This window comes from Oncorhynchus keta, unplaced genomic scaffold (genome assembly GCF_023373465.1).
Source record: "Oncorhynchus keta strain PuntledgeMale-10-30-2019 unplaced genomic scaffold, Oket_V2 Un_contig_6954_pilon_pilon, whole genome shotgun sequence".
NCBI lineage: Eukaryota > Metazoa > Chordata > Actinopteri > Salmoniformes > Salmonidae > Oncorhynchus > Oncorhynchus keta.
Window position 1 is genome coordinate 22,602 of NW_026289165.1, and position 20,515 is coordinate 43,116.

The following is a 20,515-nucleotide window of genomic DNA, read 5'->3' on the forward strand; positions in this document are numbered from 1 at the left end:
CTCAAACATCTGGTGTCATTCATATAAACGAAATGACAATACGTGGGGGAATTGTGATATCTGTAGTTCATCAGTTTCTTGTTTAGTTTATTAAACTGAAGTGACACATGGGTTAGGTTAGGAGGGTCAACTTGTGACTTGCAGTCACTGGATGCTTATTGTACGTTGGGGGTAGGGTCCTTGCTATAGCTTTTTTACAACCAACCTACATTGTTTCTGTAAATAGCATGTTGTGGAAGGGTCCAGACACTTTTTTTGTGTGATTTCACTTGTTTTTGAGAAACTTACCCCCAACCAATGATTCATTTCCTCATCCTAGTTGTGCACTTTGGGGGCTCTGAAACAACATGAACAAAGGCAGGAAAAACACTTTTAGAAACAGAAAAGCTTTAAGTATAGTAATGCAAGTCGTCACGTGTTGTACACATTAAATTGTGTTATTTCTAACTTCCGCAACGTTATATTCCATTTTGTTGAGACTCGAGTGATACCTCTCCGTCCATTCTACATGTAACTGCCAAAACAAAAGAAACACGAGTAAATGAGGAATACAAAGTATATTGAAAGCAGGTGCTATCACACAGGAAGTTCCAGACACTTGTAGAATCTATGCCAAGGCACAGTGAAGCTGTTCTGGCTCATTGTGGCCCAACACCCTATTAAGACACTTTAAGTTGGTGTTTCTTTTATTTCCTCAGTTACCTGTAGCAGCAGGCTACACAGAGAATGGAACAGCTGGATTGGGGAAGCAGCTCGAGTCGCAATAAATGGAATATAAAGTCTGGAATGACACAATTTCATGCTATACTAACAGCGTTTTTGTTTCTAAAAGGATGTATTTGGGTGTTTTTGGAGCATTTGTTCATGTTTTTTCAGTGCCACCGTACTGCAAAACAAGGATGAGGAGGTATGAGAGTGTAAAGTTCCTTGGCGTCCACCGTGCTGCAAAACAAGGATGAGGAGGTATGAGAGCGTAAAGTTCCTTGGCGTCCACCGTACTGCAAAACAAGGATGAGGAGGTATGAGAGCGTAAAGTTCCTTGGCGTCCACATCACCAACAAACTAACATAGTCCAAGCACACCAAGACAGTCGTGACGAGGGCACGGCAAAACCTATTCCTCCTCAGGAGACTGAAAAGATTTGCCATGGGTCCTCAGATCCTCAAAAGGCTTGCATGCATCACTGCCTGGTATGGCAACTGCTCAGCCTCCGACCGCAAGGCAGTACAGAGGGTACTGCGAACGGCCCAGTACATCACTGGGGCCAAGCTTCCTGCCATCCAGGACCTCTATACCAGGCGGTGTCGGAGGAAGGCCCTAAAAATGGTCAAAGACTCCAGCTAGGCTGTATTCTCTGCTACCGCACGGCAAGCGGTACTGGAGCGCCAAGTCTAGGTCCAAGAGGCTTCTTAACAGCATCTGCCCCCAAGCCATAAGACTCCTGAACATCTAATCAAATGGCTTCACAGACTATTTGCATTGCCCCTCCCCCTATTTTACACCGCTGCTACTCTCTGTTATAATCTATGGATAGTCCCTTTAATAACTCTACCTACATGTACATATTACCTCAACTAACCGGTGCCCCCACACATGGACTCTGTTCCGGTACCCCCTGTATATAGTCTTGCTATTGTTATTTTACTGCATTGTTGGTTAGAGGCTCGTAAGTAAACTTTTCACTGTAAGGTCTACACTACACCTGTTGTATTTGGCGCATGTGACTAATACAATTTGATTTGATTTGATGAAGTGTTAATGTCAAATGCACAAGTACAGTGAAATGCCTTTCTTGCCAGGTCTAATCCCAATAATGCAGTAATCAATAAGAATAATACAAAAATAACAATGTAAAACAAAAACACAATAAATAAAAAAAATGAGAAAGTAAGTAAGAATACTATATACAGGGTCAATGTGCAGGGGTACTGGAGTGACAGAGGTAGATAAAGTATTGTTTTGAAACAGGCCTCGAACCCTCAACCTTCTAGCCCGAAGTCCAGCGTGCTATTAACTGAGCAGCATGCTCAAGTGGGAGCGTGGATATCCGCGCATATAAATCCAGGGTTGTTACACAACTCCCTCCATTTGAAGAGCACGTACTCGTTTTAGCTTGTGACTCAACGTCTTATAGGAACGCGCTCACTGGGCAAGCACACGCAAGTTCGTGGATGCAAGGACCGATCTCAATTCTGTCAACAATGTAATGAAACAAGCAGGGAGAAGGTCTCGAACCCTCAACCTTCTAGCCCGAAGTCCAGCTCTTATGAAGACTTATATCCGCGCTTATAAAGCCAGGGTTGTTACAGTATGTATTTATTATTTATTGAACTAGGCAAGTCAATTAAGAGCAAATTGTTATGTACAATGACAGCCTACCCCAGCCAAACTAGACGACGCTGGGCCAATTGTGTGCCGCCCTGTAGGTCTCCCAATCACAGCTGGTTGTGATACAGCCCGGGATTGAACCAGTGACACCTCTCGCACTGCAGTGCATTAAACTGCTGGGCCACTCAGGAGCCCACGTATAGGGATAACGCGACTAGGCATCAGGATTTATGGTAAACAGATTAGCAGCAGCGTGCGTATATGATGATTGTAGGCCTATGTGAGTGGGCGTGTGTAGGGCCCTGTAAGTGTGCATAGAGACCGCAAAAATATCAAATCAATGAATCACTGGTTGCATTAGGTTTCTCAGAATATATTTCTCAGAGATACCATTTACATCAAAATTAGAGATTTGGTTGTAAAAAAAAGCCTAACTGCTCCCAAGGTTAGGGTTTACAGTAGGGACGTCCCATGAAAGCACGAACCGTTAGAGTCGAGGCTTTTATTTTGAAACCTCCCTGTAAAAGCAACCGGAAGTACACTTTAATTGGAGCATTGAACAATCGACGTCATTCAGCAGTACCAGCCCACTGCTGCTGTCCCAAAGCAAGCACAAGTCTGAACTTTTCTCAAAGCCGATAGATAACAAACCGGGTTGATTAAGGAAAGAGTGCGAGTCAACTGCACTTTTATACTCTCATTAAGGTTAATTGCAAGTGGAGTAATGTCATTTTGTTCCTTCTTCGGTGGTGAGGTCTTTAAAGACCACTTTAAAACTGGTAAGAGGCTCCTCAGCTAGCTAAGATAGCATTAAAGTTAGTCAGTTACAGTAGCTAAACTAACTTGTAAACATGAGATTAGTCAGTAAAAGTAACTTCTACATCTGCTTTGCTTGCTGTTTGGGGTTTTAGGCTGGGTTTCTGTATAAGCACTTTGTGACATTAATGTAAAAAGGATTTTATAAATACATTTGATTTGGGACGTTGTGGCACATAACTATAACGTCTGGTATATTTTACAGTAACGTTAGCCCAACTGTGTTGGACTATGACCTAACTTATGCTATGACCTAACTTATGCTCAATCAGTAGCTAACTAAAAGTAGCATGCTCTTGTTTCACTGATTACACAAGGGCCACGTTAAATTGCATAACGTTTTCGAACGTTGCAGATAGAAATACCATGAATAGAGCCGTCGTGAGTCCTTATTCTACATGTCAGAGAGCCATGTTTGCTCTGCATGGCTAACATGTTTCTGTCTGAACGTTCCAAAACGTTCCATTACTTCCGATCACCCTCTGGCTCTTACCAAACCGTGATGGAAGATTGAACCACCAGCCAGTTAAACTGTAGCAACTTACTCCACTGGGCCAAGAAAACAAATGTAAACCAAACATTAGTAGTTGCAGTAACTATAAAGTATAATTGAAAATACTAATTGTATTATTTATAAGTATACAATGTAGCGCCAATACAAGTATATTTAGATTTTAATGTGGCCACTTATGTCATCATTTCTCCTAAATGTAGGTTTTGACATGTCCTCCTGTAACATCACTCAAAGAGAATGTGTTGAACATGGGTCCCTCTCCAGGGTTAATAGATGACAAACCGGTTTGGTTAAGGAAATAATGTGAGTCAACTGCACTTTTATCCTCTCATTGAGGATTGTTCCTGGTGGATTAATGACGTTTTCACTGGTCAAATCATCCTGTAACTTCACTCAAAGAGAATGTGTTGAACATACATCCTAGATCTACTTTTGGCTAATCTCACTGTAATCTTCTATCTCCCCAGGGTTGTATGTGTGTGCCCAGTGTGGACACCAGCTGTTCTCCAGCAGATCTAAGTACGAGCATTCCTCCCCCTGGCCTGCCTTCACTGAGACCGTCCTCCAGGACAGTGTGTCCAAGCACGAGGAGAGACCTGGGGCATTCAAGGTGAGATCCTCTCAGTTTGGGTGTGGAGTTGCATTGGACCAGAGTTGTGAAGTTTACCTTCGGTACAGATCTAAGATCGGCTAAGCTTCCCCTTCCCCAATCTTATCCATTAGTGGGGGAAATTCAAAACTAACCCAAGATTATTGTCTATGGCAGTGGTCACCAACCGATTGACTGGTCGATCTTCTAGGCATTCGTAGTCGATCACCAAACATTTCTGTAGAAAAGCCAACGATAAAGGCTTGGGCTCCTTTATTTAATTGTCAGGGAATACAGCAGAGCTGCTGTTTTTATGATTGACTTCATTGTTGAAGTTTTTATTCAACACTTTTACAAAACATAAATACTCTTCTCCTTCATTCCACTCGCGCTGCAGCTGCAATGAGTTAGTAGCCAAGTGTGTCGCTAGGCCTGCGTCTTTATTATTAGCAGCTCATGTCTATTTTAATATCGATGAATATTTCACTTTCTCTGGTCATAAGAACAGCGTGAGTTTGTGCATGAGGCAGAAATGATGTGTACCCTCTGGTCAGTGTCACTGGGGGAAGGTAGAGAGCAGGGACCGTGACAGACGGATGCTCTGCTGCTCTCTCCTTTCCTCCGCTGAGACTGTGTACCCTCTGGTCAGTGTCACTGGAGGAAGGTAGAGAGCAGGGACCGTGACAGATGGATGCTCTGCTGCTCTCTCCTTTCCTCCGCTGAGACTGTGTACCCTCTGGTCAGTGTCACTGGAGGAAGGTAGAGAGCAGGGACCGTGACAGATGGATGCTCTGCTGCTCTCTCCTTTCCTCCGCTGAGACTGTGTACCCTCTGGTCAGTGTCACTGGAGGAAGGTAGAGAGCAGGGACCGTGACAGATGGATGCTCTGCTGCTCTCTCCTTTCCTCCGCTGAGACTGTGTACCCTCTGGTCAGTGTCACTGGAGGAAGGTAGAGAGCAGGGACCGTGACAGATGGATGCTCTGCTGCTCTCTCCTTTCCTCCGCTGAGACTGTGTACCCTCTGGTCAGTGTCACTGGAGGAAGGTAGAGAGCAGGGACCGTGACAGATGGATGCTCTGCTGCTCTCTCCTTTCCTCCGCTGAGACTGTGTACCCTCTGGTCAGTGTCACTGGAGGAAGGTAGAGAGCAGGGACCGTGACAGATGGATGCTCTGCTGCTCTCTCCTTTCCTCCGCTGAGACTGTGTACCCTCTGGTCAGTGTCACTGGAGGAAGGTAGAGAGCAGGGACCGTGACAGATGGATGCTCTGCTGCTCTCTCCTTTCCTCCGCTGAGACTGTGTACCCTCTGGTCAGTGTCACTGGAGGAAGGTAGAGAGCAGGGACCGTGACAGATGGATGCTCTGCTGCTCTCTCCTTTCCTCCGCTGAGACTGACCATCAGATGCAGGTACCATTAATTAGTCCAGTAAGATAAAACATCTGATTATTTCAATTAATGCTCAACTATGCCTCGCAACTGATCTATTTTGTTATCAAAGCTTGAGTTTTGAAGTATAATATGGTCTGAGAAGAACAATATTGGCAGGCCAAGCATATAGCCAAATATGCTGTGATAATGTATTAGGTTTACTGCACAGAAACGTATAAAGTTAAGTCATATTTTTTAAATAATCTGAGCGGTACATTTTGGCTTGCTTTTTGACTGCGAAAGTGATCGTGACAGAAAATATGGGTGACAACTTATCCCTACTCCATAGTGGTGTCCCTCTGTTGACTGTTCATTGCTAAGTAGTTGTCTGCTTGTAGTCAATACACTGATGAGCCCATGTTCATTTTAACAGGATGTGTGTAGGGTATTGCATTCAATTTCTGCATTTGTAAGCAGTGTTTCATTTTGAACTTGGGAGGGTCCTAATAATCATGTTTGATATGTTGATTGTGCATTGAACAAAAATCGAAACGCAACTTTGTAAAGTGTTGGTCCCATGTTTCATGAGCTGAAATAAAATATCCCCGACTTTTTCCATAGGCACAAAAAGCTTATTTTTGCAATTGGCATGCTGACTGCAGGACTGTTCACCAGAGCTGTTGCCAGATAATTTAATGTTAATTCTCTACCATAAGCCACCTCAACGTAATTTTATAATATGTTGTACGCCCAACCAGCCTCACAACCGCAGACCATGTGTATGGTGTTGTTTGGGGGAGCGGTTTGCCAATGTCAACGTTGTGAACAGAGTTTTTATGAAGGAAAACACCTTTTTCTTGATAAAAATTTGACACATAGAATTGACTTTACTATTGTACGGAAAGATGGAATGTGATAGTTGTGTGTTTCAGGTCCGATGTGGGAAGTGTGGGAACGGACTGGGTCATGAGTTTGTGGGAGACGGGCCAAAGAAAGGACTCTCACGTTTCTGAATATTCAGCAGCTCACTGAAGTTCGTCCCTAAAGGTACGGGTTCACTTAAATGATGTTGTCACGGAATGTCAAGCCAATTTGATTAGATTATAGTCAAAACATGTCAATGTCTCTGGTTGATACCTAACCAATCTGACTGAGCACACGTTAACCACTGGATAGTTAATGTTACACTTAAAAACTTTCATTAAAATGTCGTCCTTTCTCTCTCCACAGATAAGGTAGATGGACAGTAAGGTGAGCAGCAGGGGTATGGAGTCACAGTGATGGTAGAACAGTAGGATTGTCTGGAGTCTCTGTGCTGCTGAAGGTGTGCAGGACAGTGGATGAAGTTTCCTGGGATAAAGCCCACTTTGGGACCTCCAGGACACTGATGGTCAATGTCTTCGCTGGACAAGGACAGAGAAACTCCTCCCAAATAGTCAGCTACATTATGCAATAATACACCATCATAATATAACAATGATACACAATCATAACACAGACAAGTACAAGGAGTTACACCATTACACAAAGATAGTCTGTCACTTAATCATTGTCTTATTTTTTATCTTAACATTGTCAGTCAAATGGGGGATCACTATGTAGCCTTCATAGTGGTGAATGTAACTTCAAGATGTCCTCATTTATATATAGTAGTGAAAGCAAACAAAAGTGGCTCAATCTACCAATGTATGTTAATCAGTTCTATCAATGATGTTATGAGCCTCTTAAAGATAGACAGTGATGTAAATAAAATCTCAATGGTCTTAACGGTCACAATGTATAATATGCAAACAAAAAGAGAAATTAAACTGAGAAATAAAGATGTACTTTTATAGAAGATTACATTATTTGTTGGTTTATATTTGAAATTAAATTATGAAAATAGTATTTCTGCCATCTTTATGACAAACACATCAATCATGCCAGTATTTTTCTGTACTCACCTCAAGAGATTAGCAGACCTGAAAATACTAAATTGTTAGTATATACTCAATCATTATACAACTAATCTTGTTCCACATCTTTCACAGTGAGTTAAAAAAAATGCATTATACTCCCACCTTGTGGCAGACATGAGACCACGCATCAGGACGGGCTTGTCAGTTGGTCTGGCAATGAATGTGGGCGAGACTCACAAAACCCTTCAAAAATGCTAACCTGATATTTGTGCCTCTAACTTTATCACTCATCATTATTCGCAATTCATTAAGGACTATCTGTAATCATGGTAGCATCCACATTAATGTAGAATTGTTTAGAAATATATTATATTCTTATTTACAATAAATGTGACTTAAAAATGACCATTTACCATTCATTTCTATTGGGCACAAAATAATCTGAAACACAACCAAAACAAACACAATGCATCCAACAAGTTAGTTGAGTCACAAGCTTGATGAAATAATTGCTAACCTGAATGAGGGAGACTCATATCTCCCTCATTAACTTTAAGCATCAGCTGTCAGAGCAGCTTACAGATCGTTGCACCTGCACATAGCCCACCTGTCAATACCCCATCCAACTACCTCATCCCCATATTGTTGTTATTTATTTTTTTGCTACTTTGCACCTCAGTATCTCTACTTGCACATTCATCTTCTGCACATCTATCAGTGTTTATTTGCTAAATTATAATTACTTCACCACTACGGCCTATTTATTGCCTTAACTCCCTAATCTTACCTCATTTTCACACATTGTATATAGACTTTTCTATTGTGTTATTGACTGTACATTTGTTTATTCCATGTGTAACTCTGTGTTGTTGTTTGTGTCTCACTGCTTTGCTTTATCTTGGCCAGGTCGCAGTTGTAAATGAGAACTTGTTCTCAACTGGCCTACCTGGTTAAATAAAGGTAAAATAATAAATTGTATGCTAGGAATATGGGACCAATTACTAAACTTCTGACTAGTTTAATACACATATAAGTGAATTTGTCCCAATACTTCTGGTCTCCTAAAATGGGGGGACTATGTACAGACACTGCTATAATTTCTAAACGGTTCACCCAATATGGATTGAAATACCCTCAAAGCCATTGAATCACTTCAAATCCAAAGTGCTGGAGTACAGAGCCAAAACAACAACACGTGTCACTGTCCCAATACATGTAGAGCTCACTGTCCCAATACATGTAGAGCTCACTGTCCCAATACATGTAGAGCTCACTGTCCCAATACATGTAGAGCTCACTGTCCCAATACATGTAGAGCTCACTGTCCCAATACACGTAGAGCTCACTGTCCCAATACATGTAGAGCTCACTGTCCCAATACATGTAGAGCTCACTGTCCCAATACATGTAGAGCTCACTGTCCCAATACATGTAGAGCTCACTGTCCCACATGTAGAGCTCACTGTCCCAATACATGTAGAGCTCACTGTCCCAATACAGAGCTCACTGTCCCAATACATGTAGAGCTCACTGTCCCAATACATGTAGAGCTCACTGTCCCAATACATAGAGCTCACTGTACAGAGCTCACTGTCCCAATACATGTAGAGCTCACTGTCCCAATACATGTAGAGCTCACTGTCCCAATACATGTAGAGCTCACTGTCCCAATACATGTAGAGCTCACTGTCCCAATACATGTAGAGCTCACTGTCCCAATACATGTAGAGCTCACTGTCCCAATACATGTAGAGCTCACTGTCCCAATACATGTAGAGCTCACTGTCCCAATACATGTAGAGCTCACTGTCCCAATACATGTAGAGCTCACTGTCCCAATACATGTAGAGCTCACTGTCCCAATACATGTAGAGCTCACTGTCCCACATAGCTCACTGTAGAGCTCACTGTCCCAATACATGTAGAGCTCACTGTCCCAATACATGTAGAGCTCACTGTCCCAATACATGTAGAGCTCACTGTCCCAATACACGTAGAGCTCACTGTCCCAATACATGTAGAGCTCACTGTCCCAATACATGTAGAGCTCACTGTCCCAATACATGTAGAGCTCACTGTCCCAATACATGTAGAGCTCACTGTCCCAATACATGTAGAGCTCACTGTCCCAATACATGTAGAGCTCACTGTCCCAATACATGTAGAGCTCACTGTCCCAATACATGTAGAGCTCACTGTCCCAATACATGTAGAGCTCACTGTCCCAATAGCTCACTGTCCCAATACAGAGCTCACTGTCCCAATACATGTAGAGCTCACTGTCCCAATACATGTAGAGCTCACTGTCCCAATACATGTAGAGCTCACTGTCCCAATACATGTAGAGCTCACTGTCCCAATACATGTAGAGCTCACTGTCCCAATACATGTAGAGCTCACTGTCCCAATACATGTAGAGCTCACTGTCCCAATACATGTAGAGCTCACTGTCCCAATACACGTAGAGCTCACTGTCCCAATACATGTAGAGCTCACTGTCCCAATACATGTAGAGCTCACTGTCCCAATACATGTAGAGCTCACTGTCCCAATACATGTAGAGCTCACTATGTTCAGAATGGGGATATGAGCTCTTCTCCAGCATGTCCAAGATTGAGCATTCCTCAACATGGCCTGCCTTCTCTCAGACCATCCACCAGGACAGTGTGTCCAAATCCCCTGAGAATTGGGGACCAGTGAAGGTGTGTTGTGTGTGCAGTCAGAGACGGACTGATTCACCCGTATGACCTATAGGAGGCCTAACGTGTGTAGGGGTTGTTTGTGACTTCGTGTGATTGTTGTCAATGGAGGTTTTAGTTTTCCACCAACTCATTTTACAACAGAAGGTATTTAACATGTTTTATGTGTCCCCTTTTAACAAGGATACAGAATGTTAAAACAGAGGGAATCCTTCCTGGATGTGGTTTGTTTCAGGTCTGTTGTGTGGAAATGGACTGGGTCATGAGTTCTGATACGACGGAGCAAGAGAGGGACTCTGCTACTCCTGAATATTCAGCAGCTCACTCAAATTCATCCCTCAAGGTGGGAATTCAGTGTGTTTGACCTCTGTGAGCAGAAAGAGTTATCCTGAGTAGAATATAACTCATTTGAAAAACAACACAAAGACACTAATGGAGGGTTAAGGAGGGTCTTTTTGTATTCTCTGATATAGAGTAGTATAGAATATACTCTGACCCAGCTCCCCTCTCCAATGTTAAGGTAGAGATATATATATATATATACAGTAAGGTGAGCAGCAGGGGTAGGGAGTCACAGTAATGGTAGAGCAGTAGGATTGTCTGGAGTCTCTGTGCTGCTGAAGGTGTGCAGGACAGTGCATGAAGTGTCCTGGGATTAATAGCCTAAAAAGTAGTTAGATTGGCTTTTATAACACATAAGCCAATAGCCATCTATTAGACATTAAATACAGTGCTACTGCTTTTTATTAAATACAGGTCACCACGTATGACAAGAAACACAAAATTAATGAATAATAATTGCCAAATAATCCTCTGTTAAAGTTAATTCGGGAACTGTGTGTATTTCAATTGTTTTATCAATGTTTATTCACTTCTGAATCTCAGTCTCTTCAGCCAGCGAGTGGGTCTTAGTTTATGACCTCTGGTAAAGAGAGACTTTGGTGTTGAATTACATTACATAGCCACTTCCACTGGAGACTGGAAAGTCCCACCTATTTCATTCGCTGAAAGGCCCGTCACTTCTTGGCAGACAGATACTCAGACGAAGCACAATGCTGGAAAACGATCTACATCCACTTAAACTAGTCCTGGCATCGTTCTATGACAAACACAGAAGGTTTCATATTGAATTCAATAGGAGAAAACAGAGACAGAGTGAGAAACAGCCAGTTCCTTAATGTATCCATTGGCTGTATTATACAGCCCAAACATCAAGGGACTGACAATCTCTCTATCTCCTTCTCTCTCTCTGTTTTCTTCTATTCAGTTATTGGTAGCCTAATATGTAATCCCTTAGCTAAGTGGGCAGGGGGGAACACATGACAGGGAATCATTTGAAATATGTAGTTAGGCTGTTATAAGGTATTATATAAGCCAATTGTCATCTATAAGGCATTTATTCAGTGATTTTCTTCTTTGTCAAATATAAATGTTTATTCATTTACAAGTAGGATCTGATGGGTAACACTTTATTTTAAGGGTCCATAATAAACCATCAGGTGAATGGCCAAGACAAAATATTGAAGTGGCTTTGAACGGGATATGGTAGTAGGTGCCAGGGGGTGGGTTTTTCACGCTCAACAGTTTCCGGCATGTATCAAGAATGGTCCACCACCCATAGGACATCCAGCCAACTTGACACAACTGTGGGAAGCATTGGAGTTAACATGAATGCTTTCAACACCTTGCAGAGAGCATGCCCCGATTAAATTGACGCTGTTCTGAGGGCAAAGAGGGGGGGGGGCAGCTTTTCTGTGATGTTTTTGTGATACAGGTGGTAGAGATGTGTCAATCGGTATATTGGACTTTTCTGTGATGTTTTCTGTGTTACAGGTGGCAGAGATGTGTCAATCAGTATATTGGACTTTTCTGTGATGTTTTCTGTGTTACAGGTGGCAGAGATGTGTCAATCGGTATATTGGACTTTTCTGTGATGTTTTCTGTGATACAGGTGGTAGAGATGTGTCAATCGGTATATTGGACTTTTCTGTGATGTTTTCTGTGATACAGGTGGTAGAGATGTGTCAATCGGTATATTGGACTTTTCTGTGATGTTTTCTGTGATACAGGTGGTAGAGATGTGTCAATCGGTATATTGGACTTTTCTGTGATGTTTTCTGTGATACAGGTGGTAGAGATGTGTCAATCAGTATATTGGACTTTTCTGTGATGTTTTCTGTGATACAGGTGGTAGAGATGTGTCAATCGGTATATTGGACTTTTCTGTGATGTTTTCTGTGATACAGGTGGTAGAGATGTGTCAATCGGTATATTGGACTTTTCTGTGATGTTTTCTGTGATACAGGTGGTAGAGATGTGTCAATCGGTATATTGGACTTTTCTGTGATGTTTTCTGTGATACAGGTGGTAGAGATGTGTCAATCGGTATATTGGACTTTTCTGTGATGTTTTCTGTGATACAGGTGGTAGAGATGTGTCAATCGGTATATTGGACTTTTCTGTGATGTTTTCTGTGATACAGGTGGTAGAGATGTGTCAATCAGTATATTGGACTTTTCTGTGATGTTTTCTGTGATACAGGTGGTAGAGATGTGTCAATCAGTATATTGGACTTTTCTGTGATGTTTTCTGTGATACAGGTGGTAGAGATGTGTCAATCAGTATATTGGACTTTTCTGTGATGTTTTCTGTGATACAGGTGGTAGAGATGTGTCAATCAGTATATTGGACTTTTCTGCGATGTTCCCCAGCTCTGTGTTCTGTCTAATTCCTCCCCCTTCTGTTGACAAGGAGCTGCTGGCATGTTATAATCTCAGACTCTCTTGCTAATGGCTGGTCCTCCCTGTTTACCTGACCGGAGAATACGCTCACGGGTGGGTCACACTCGATAAGTCCTGCGTATCAGGCTTCCAACAGTTTTCTCTGGTCAAAGGCAGGGGTTCAGCACCTTGTCTGGCCTAAGGACTAATGCTCAACAGGCTAGACTCCCAGTGTCCTTTATGTTTGCCTGAAACACCAAGCCCCTTTTGGTTTCCTGCTTGAGCCCACAATAATGGTCTGGTAACGGGCTACCTATGGTAGAGCCCCTTAAGCTAAGGTTGTTATCAGTGTTCCCTTTTCTCCTGAACACTTTATTCAACCAATAGAGTAACTAGTTAGGGAAAACCAGTAAGACTTCATGTTTGGCTTCACAAGTGATATATATATATTTGTTTTCAATACAATTTGGTTCTTTCAGAAGAGGTTGTTTGCTTCTTTAACTCTATTTCACAAAACCTTTACAATGACTTTTAATAGTTCTATCTTACCCTATAGCTTTCCTCATTACAGCACTTCAAGGTGTCAATGCCCCACATTCTGCACTCTTCTGGCAATTAAGCCCCTGCCTTCCTCAAATAGAGGTATACAACACATCATTTCCTTCACGTCATGCTGTTCATTAAACAAAGTTAGATGACACCTTTTCCCCTTCACACATGACGACGACCCACGGTGATGTCTCCTCCCACCTGCTGTTCTACAGCTCTATCAGCTCTGACCCAGGGCTTGAGTTCAACAGGTTGCTTCCATATAAGGTGAACTTCCACCCTCCTGCAGCAGAATATCTGTACTTTTAATGGGTCATGCTGTATTCCAGCTGCTCGAGGCTGGCTCTTCTTCTGCTGCTGATGATTTTTCTCCTTCTGATTCTTTGTTTTATGACCAGCAGAGTCCTGCTGGGGGACTGGAGGAGTCATTAGGTCACCAGGACTTGGGCCAATCACGACAACCCCTCCATGGAGTCATCCAATGGTTGTGAATCCTGTGACCTTGCCTCGTTCAAAAACATTCTGTTACCCCGACCCCCAATAGTCTCTTTATGTATACTGAAAATAAATAGAAACTCAACTTGCAACAATTTCAAAGTTTGTACTTACTTACCGTTCATATAAGGAAATCAGCCAATTTAAATAAATAAATTAGGCCCTAATCTATACCTTTAAAAAGGTAGGAATTGATATTTTATGAACGTGTTTTTAAAAGGTTGGAATAAACCTTTACATTTCAAACCTTACAAACCTTTACCATGCTGACTACAAGTTTAGACAGCTGGCCCTAGACTCATGTAGCTGACATTGGCTAATTGTAGGTGACTGCTGATGCACAACCAAATTTCAAAATTGCACCTTCTGTACCACAGATGATGTTTTAGGTGTTTGGTTGATAATGCACAGCAGTGTACCAGTAGTGGATCCAGAGACCCCCCTTCCTTCCAAAGGCTTTAAAACTTTAAGAGGTTATTAACCAAGGAAATGTAAAGGTTTGTACCAACCTTTTAAAAACACGTTCATTAAATATAAATACTGTATATAGACCTAGTAGATAGATATACATGTAGATCAGCTGCGTGTCTGACTTGTATGTAAATAACACAGGTCCAAACGTTTGGTCAAGGAAGGATGTTAGGGAAGGAAAGGATGTTGTCAGGGAAGGATGTTGTCATTATGTTAGTGATTCTTCAACAACAGTGTTTGCTTGAAGCACTTTATTCTACTGTAGCATTTATAAATCAACCACTTCATAACTATACACCTTGGGCTGTTTGGGAGGGTGCGCCATTCTAGAACATTTAGATAGAAAGTGTGGAACAGGCATGGTTCTCAGTCATAAACAGTAGGGCATCATGTGAGCTGCTCTATACATTGCATTTCTATATGGAACACTCAGAACATCGCCCCACCCACTTAATAAACCCCTGTTCAAACCCTTGCTATCCTACAAGTTCTCCCTTAAAGTACATAATAGGCTGCTAAATGGCATATATTATTATTATTATATATTACATAAGTTCAGAATGTGGATATGAGCTCTTCTCCGGCAATTCCAAGTTTGAGCATTCCTCCCCATGGCCTGCCTTTTCCAACACAAACAAAGAAGCCTATTTATAAACTTCATGACTCATTGGTCATGTGCTGCTCTACAGCACCACCACTGTTCTGTGCCGTCTGGCAAACATTTCTAACTGCGTCAAGAGTATAAGAGCTCAGCTCAGACAGGACATTTGCTGAGAAACCAGAGTTGGGCTACAAGACATTGTAGGCTACCAAGAGTTGAAATGGGTCTTCCAGCTTTGGGTTTGATACCGTTTTTGGGGCCCCTTGCATTTCCAGTAGCATTGGGAACAGTCGCAGTAGGGGGCTTTATATTGATTAAGGCGATTCATAAGAAACCTTCATATCATCCAGGAAGTCCCATAATAACACGTTCCGTGAAGGTAAAGTCAAATAAAGCTTCTGGAAATGAACCCACTGGAAATGCTGCCAGCAAGAAGACAGAAGGACAGCAGAGCTGCGATGAAACTACCATCATAATTGCTTACGGCCTTGGAGAGGTTGACACTTATAAAAAGTAGGTCTATCATTTTTTACATATTTCTATCAAGTCTTCTTTACTGAGTACAATGTGCCTTTTTATTCATAAGAGCATGGATAGGCCTAACCTAGGCCATTATTTTCATGATATAATTCCTATTACATTGTATAATTCCTTTTGAATTGACACAAGAATGATGTTAGCCCACTGATACTTCCTGTTCTATCCTCATAAGTGTTAAAAAAGGTAGACCATCTCAGTTTGGTCCGGGTAACTTTCGCATGGCAGAGGCAGACCATATTCCACCATTGGCTTCTCTGAGGATAGCCCGAAACCATGAACGACTGGATCGTCTCCGACATGTGAATCCAAGGCTTCATGAGATGATCATGAGCCTTGATTATGACCCAACTGGACAGAACCTGTTAACCATGAGGGTCCTTTACCAGGATCACAGAGATGCGCTGACTACTGGAAACAGCAGGGAATCTCAAGTATCCAGGTGAATGCTTTAGAGTAGGCAACACCTTTTCTGTGTTATCCTGTATGGTTTAGCAGATGTGAAGGAAAATACATTGTCCAGTTAAGGCAGAATAGCAAAAGGGCCACCATGATGATGATGTGTGACGTCGTACATGGCACCGTAGTTATTCTCAGCCATCAAAACATAGGTGTGGTCATCACCTTTTCCGTTGTCATGTTTTCTGTGTTCTAGTCGTCTGCTGGCAGAGACAATCGTAGACGGAGATGCTGCACTTATGCTGAGGAAGGCTTTTATCATGGGTCATCCTATATCTTCCCGGCAGCTCAGAGAAGACGCAGGTAAAGACATGGATTATTTCCCTGTTCCCTCATCTTACAGTAGACACTGTAGATCTTTAGTGTCGCTTACAAAAGTAACATTTTCACTAAGTTTGTCTTAGTCGCTGAGTTTGCCTGTATGTTATTTTAGGAGTATTTTACAACAAAAAAACTAAGATATGCATACAGTCTATTTCTCACCAGTCCACCATTGATATGGTCTCAGAATATCATAATTTTGAATAATGGAGCATCAGAGCTAGACCAAAAGTAAACTTGTTTAGTTCCTAGAATACTGTTATCAACACTTGCTCTTGCTTTCCTGGCGACTTGAAGCTAAATGCCTTGAATGTGTGGGACAATTTGGGATTTCATCAAAAATGGACTAATGAAAAACATATTTTTTAAACATAAAAATAAAAATGCATAATTGCTTTTTGAGTAAAATGCCACTTTAAAGTTCAAATTTTCCCTTTTTTTGAAACTATATACTTATTCTAGGATTGGCCGCGTCATATACCGATGGTAACATTGACATGTCTGATGAAGGAACAAGGCACTACTACAGATATGGCTACATTGAGCTGGTCGAAGCATACCACAGGAAGGGGATAATCAACGAGAATCAAGCAAAAAAGCTCATTTCATGGGTGGAAAGAGAGATGCACCTGGACCGGGATACCCAAGAGTATAAGGAGATCCTTGATTACATTAAACGTCATTTTTGTGTTTTCCGGTGGTAGAAATGGCAAACAAACTCAGACAACACAGAGTAAATACAGATTGTGTAATCTAACATGCTGACCAGACCGGACACGCCGCGAGCGAACGTCACAAAATACATTTTAAATACATTTATGTACGATAGCGCACGTGCATAGATGTTTGGGTCCGTGTAACGGGAGTTCCCAAGTTAAAAACGTTTCTATGATATGCAAATGATGGAATTCAGTATAGTTGGATTCTAGTTTGAAATATACTAATTCACGTTGCCATTCTAGAACTTGTTGATTAATTTGCATGTATAAGGAATGCATATGCTGGGGTCAAGGAAGGGTAGATAGGGACTTATGGAAAGTTACAGTGTAGAAAGTTCATATTCTGCTCCATGTTTCTAAGGAGGGAGTCGAAGGGCAATAGTTAGTCTCTGATAAGGCAGGCCAGCTGAGGAACTAGGGAGGGGCGAGGAATGCATCTCGAGGTCAAGTCAACAAATGAAGTGATAAGAAACCTCTGGGAGGCAGGCCAGAGAGACCCACCACAACGACTCTCCTACTTATGAGGATTCTGTGTTATGCACTATAGCCTGTTACCATATATGTGATTGAATATTATCTGCTGTTGGCTTGTGTGGATGTATGTGTTATGTAACATAGCTGACTTGAAACATTGTTAACAGTTTCAGGGCCATGGGCCTTTCTCATGATGGAAAAATACAGAATAAAAACGGACACATACAGAACGTAGTGTAGCAAACCACAGACTGTTTTTGTTAGAACTCAAACTTAACAATAACAGAAACCAGATATGTGATAACGGTATCTAGGGAATGAGCGCATAGATACTCGACACAGCAAGTTACATCTATCAACTGGAGCGCCCGGGGGCTGGTAACAGCTCGTAAGACAACAATCAACGATAGGCTGGGTGAGTTTAAACCACGCCCAGTCTCTACTCTGACAGGACGGCTCCGAAGCCGGAACTACTACTGTCATCAGGGTATATTATAATATCTTTGTCAGGAACAAGTCAGTTCTCTGTTTTGCCCTGCGAGGTGGGACAGAGAGCCCGTATATACGAAAATTGCATTTACCATTTATTGCTTAGCTAATAAAAAATACATAGTATACAATCGGTGACTCATTGTCATATTTATCCTGATATCAGATTCGAATTGATGCAACTCTAACATACTGCCGTCCTATTTCACACATATACTTCCATGCATGAAGGTTTTAGTATCAGGCAGTGCTATAACTACAGCAGTGAGAGGAACCAATTACGTTTCTGCCTAGCAACAGCAATGTATTGGCTGTCTAGATGTGTAAGGACATGATCCCACATATTAGAAGGTAATAAATAAATGCTTGTGTAATCATGCCTTGTCTTTGCAGCTGTATGACCCAGTGGGTGAATTCCGGAGTTCTAAATTGAGCAGCTGCTGAAAAATGAGTTCCTGTATATATTGAGATTTAAATGTTTTTTTAGAGTGAAGTACATCGAAAAAAATCAAGAGAAAACTGCAAGACTCAATAGAAGACAAAACAAGGAACAAACCAAAAAAGACAGGCTTTTGAAAAAGTAACTATTTTTCATAAAATTGTACAGTTATCTTAGCTAGCTGAATTGCTAGCAGAATTGTTTACTTGTTGCAAGGCAGTTGCTAGGGACTCTCCTGGAAGAAGCTAGCTAGCTTACAAAGAATAACAACAAAAAATCGACGACTCATTGCGAGCTCACAGAACAGGGCTCCGGGCAGCCGAGCGGAAATGGAGGAAAACTCGCCTCCCTGCGGACCTGGCATCCTTTCACTCCCTCCTCTCTACATTTTCCTCCTCTGTCTCTGCTGCTAAAGCCACTTTCTACCACTCTAAATTCCAAGCATCTGCCTCTAACCCTAGGAAGCTCTTTGCCACCTTCTCCTCCCTCCTGAATCCCCCCCCCCCCCTCCCTCTCTGCAGATGACTTCGTCAACCATTTTGAAAAGAAGGTCGACGACATCCGATCCTCGTTTGCTAAGTCAAACGACACCGCTGGTTCTGCTCACACTGCCCTACCCTGTGCTCTGACCTCTTTCTCCCCTCTCTCTCCAGATGAAATCTCGCGTCTTGTGACGGCCGGCCGCCCAACAACCTGCCCGCTTGACCCTATCCCCTCCTCTCTTCTCCAGACCATTTCCGGAGACCTTCTCCCTTACCTCACCTCGCTCATCAACTCATCCCTGACCGCTGGCTACGTCCCTTCCGTCTTCAAGAGAGCGAGAGTTGCACCCCTTCTGAAAAAACCTACACTCGATCCCTCCGATGTCAACAACTACAGACCAGTATCCTTCTTTCTTTTCTCTCCAAAACTCTTGAACGTGCCGTCCTTGACCAGCTCTCCCGCTATCTCTCTCAGAATGACCTTCTTGATCCAAATCAGTCAGGTTTCAAGACTAGTCATTCAACTGAGACTGCTCTTCTCTGTATCACGGAGGCGCTCCGCACTGCTAAAGCTAACTCTCTCTCCTCTGCTCTCATCCTTCTAGACCTATCGGCTGCCTTCGATACTGTGAACCATCAGATCCTCCTCTCCACCCTCTCCGAGTTGGGCATCTCCGGCGCGGCCCACGCTTGGATTGCGTCCTACCTGACAGGTCGCTCCTACCAGGTGGCGTGGCGAGAATCTGTCTCCTCACCACGCGCTCTCACCACTGGTGTCCCCCAGGGCTCTGTTCTAGGCCCTCTCCTATTCTCGCTATACACCAAGTCACTTGGCTCTGTCATAACCTCACATGGTCTCTCCTATCATTGCTATGCAGACGACACACAATTAATCTTCTCCTTTCCCCCTTCTGATGACCAGGTGGCGAATCGCATCTCTGCATGTCTGGCAGACATATCAGTGTGGATGACGGATCACCACCTCAAGCTGAACCTCGGCAAGATGGAGCTGCTCTTCCTCCCGGGGAAGGACTGCCCGTTCCATGATCTCGCCATCACGGTTGACAACTCCATTGTGTCCTCCTCCCAGAGCGCTAAGAACCTTGGCGTGATCCTGGACAACACCCTGTCGTTCTCAACTAACATCAAGGCGGTGGCCCGTTCCTGTAGGTTCATGCTCTACAACATCCGCAGAGTACGACCCTGCCTCACACAGGAAGCGGCGCAGGTCCTAATCCAGGCACTTGTCATCTCCCGTCTGGATTACTGCAACTCGCTGTTGGCTGGGCTCCCTGCCTGTGCCATTAAACCCCTACAACTCATCCAGAACGCCGCAGCCCGTCTGGTGTTCAACCTTCCCAAGTTCTCTCACGTCACCCCGCTCCTCCGCTCTCTCCACTGGCTTCCAGTTGAAGCTAGCATCCGCTACAAGACCATGGTGCTTGCCTACGGAGCTGTGAGGGGAACGGCACTTCAGTACCTCCAGGCTCTGATCAGGCCCTACACCCAAACAAGGGCACTGCGTTCATCCACCTCTGGCCTGCTCG

The 20,515-nt window shown here is 42.9% G+C and overlaps 2 protein-coding genes across 2 annotated transcripts; both read left to right on the plus strand.

Moving 5' to 3' along the window:
* The first annotated feature begins 2,891 nt into the window (after positions 1-2,891).
* msrb1a (methionine sulfoxide reductase B1a) lies at positions 2,892-7,457 on the plus strand. Its single transcript, XM_052511509.1, has 4 exons — positions 2,892-3,107; positions 4,126-4,268; positions 6,548-6,662; positions 6,846-7,457. Exons 1-4 carry the CDS (start codon positions 3,053-3,055, stop codon positions 6,863-6,865), a joined length of 333 nt encoding a protein of 110 aa, XP_052367469.1. The 5' UTR covers positions 2,892-3,052; the 3' UTR covers positions 6,866-7,457.
* A 7,703-nt stretch (positions 7,458-15,160) lies between these two features.
* LOC118377902 (uncharacterized) lies at positions 15,161-18,178 on the plus strand. The gene is made up of 4 exons (XM_035764838.2): positions 15,161-15,561; positions 15,761-16,027; positions 16,241-16,347; positions 16,828-18,178. Exons 1-4 carry the CDS (start codon positions 15,269-15,271, stop codon positions 17,067-17,069), a joined length of 909 nt encoding a protein of 302 aa, XP_035620731.1. The 5' UTR covers positions 15,161-15,268; the 3' UTR covers positions 17,070-18,178.
* The last annotated feature ends 2,337 nt before the right edge of the window (positions 18,179-20,515 follow it).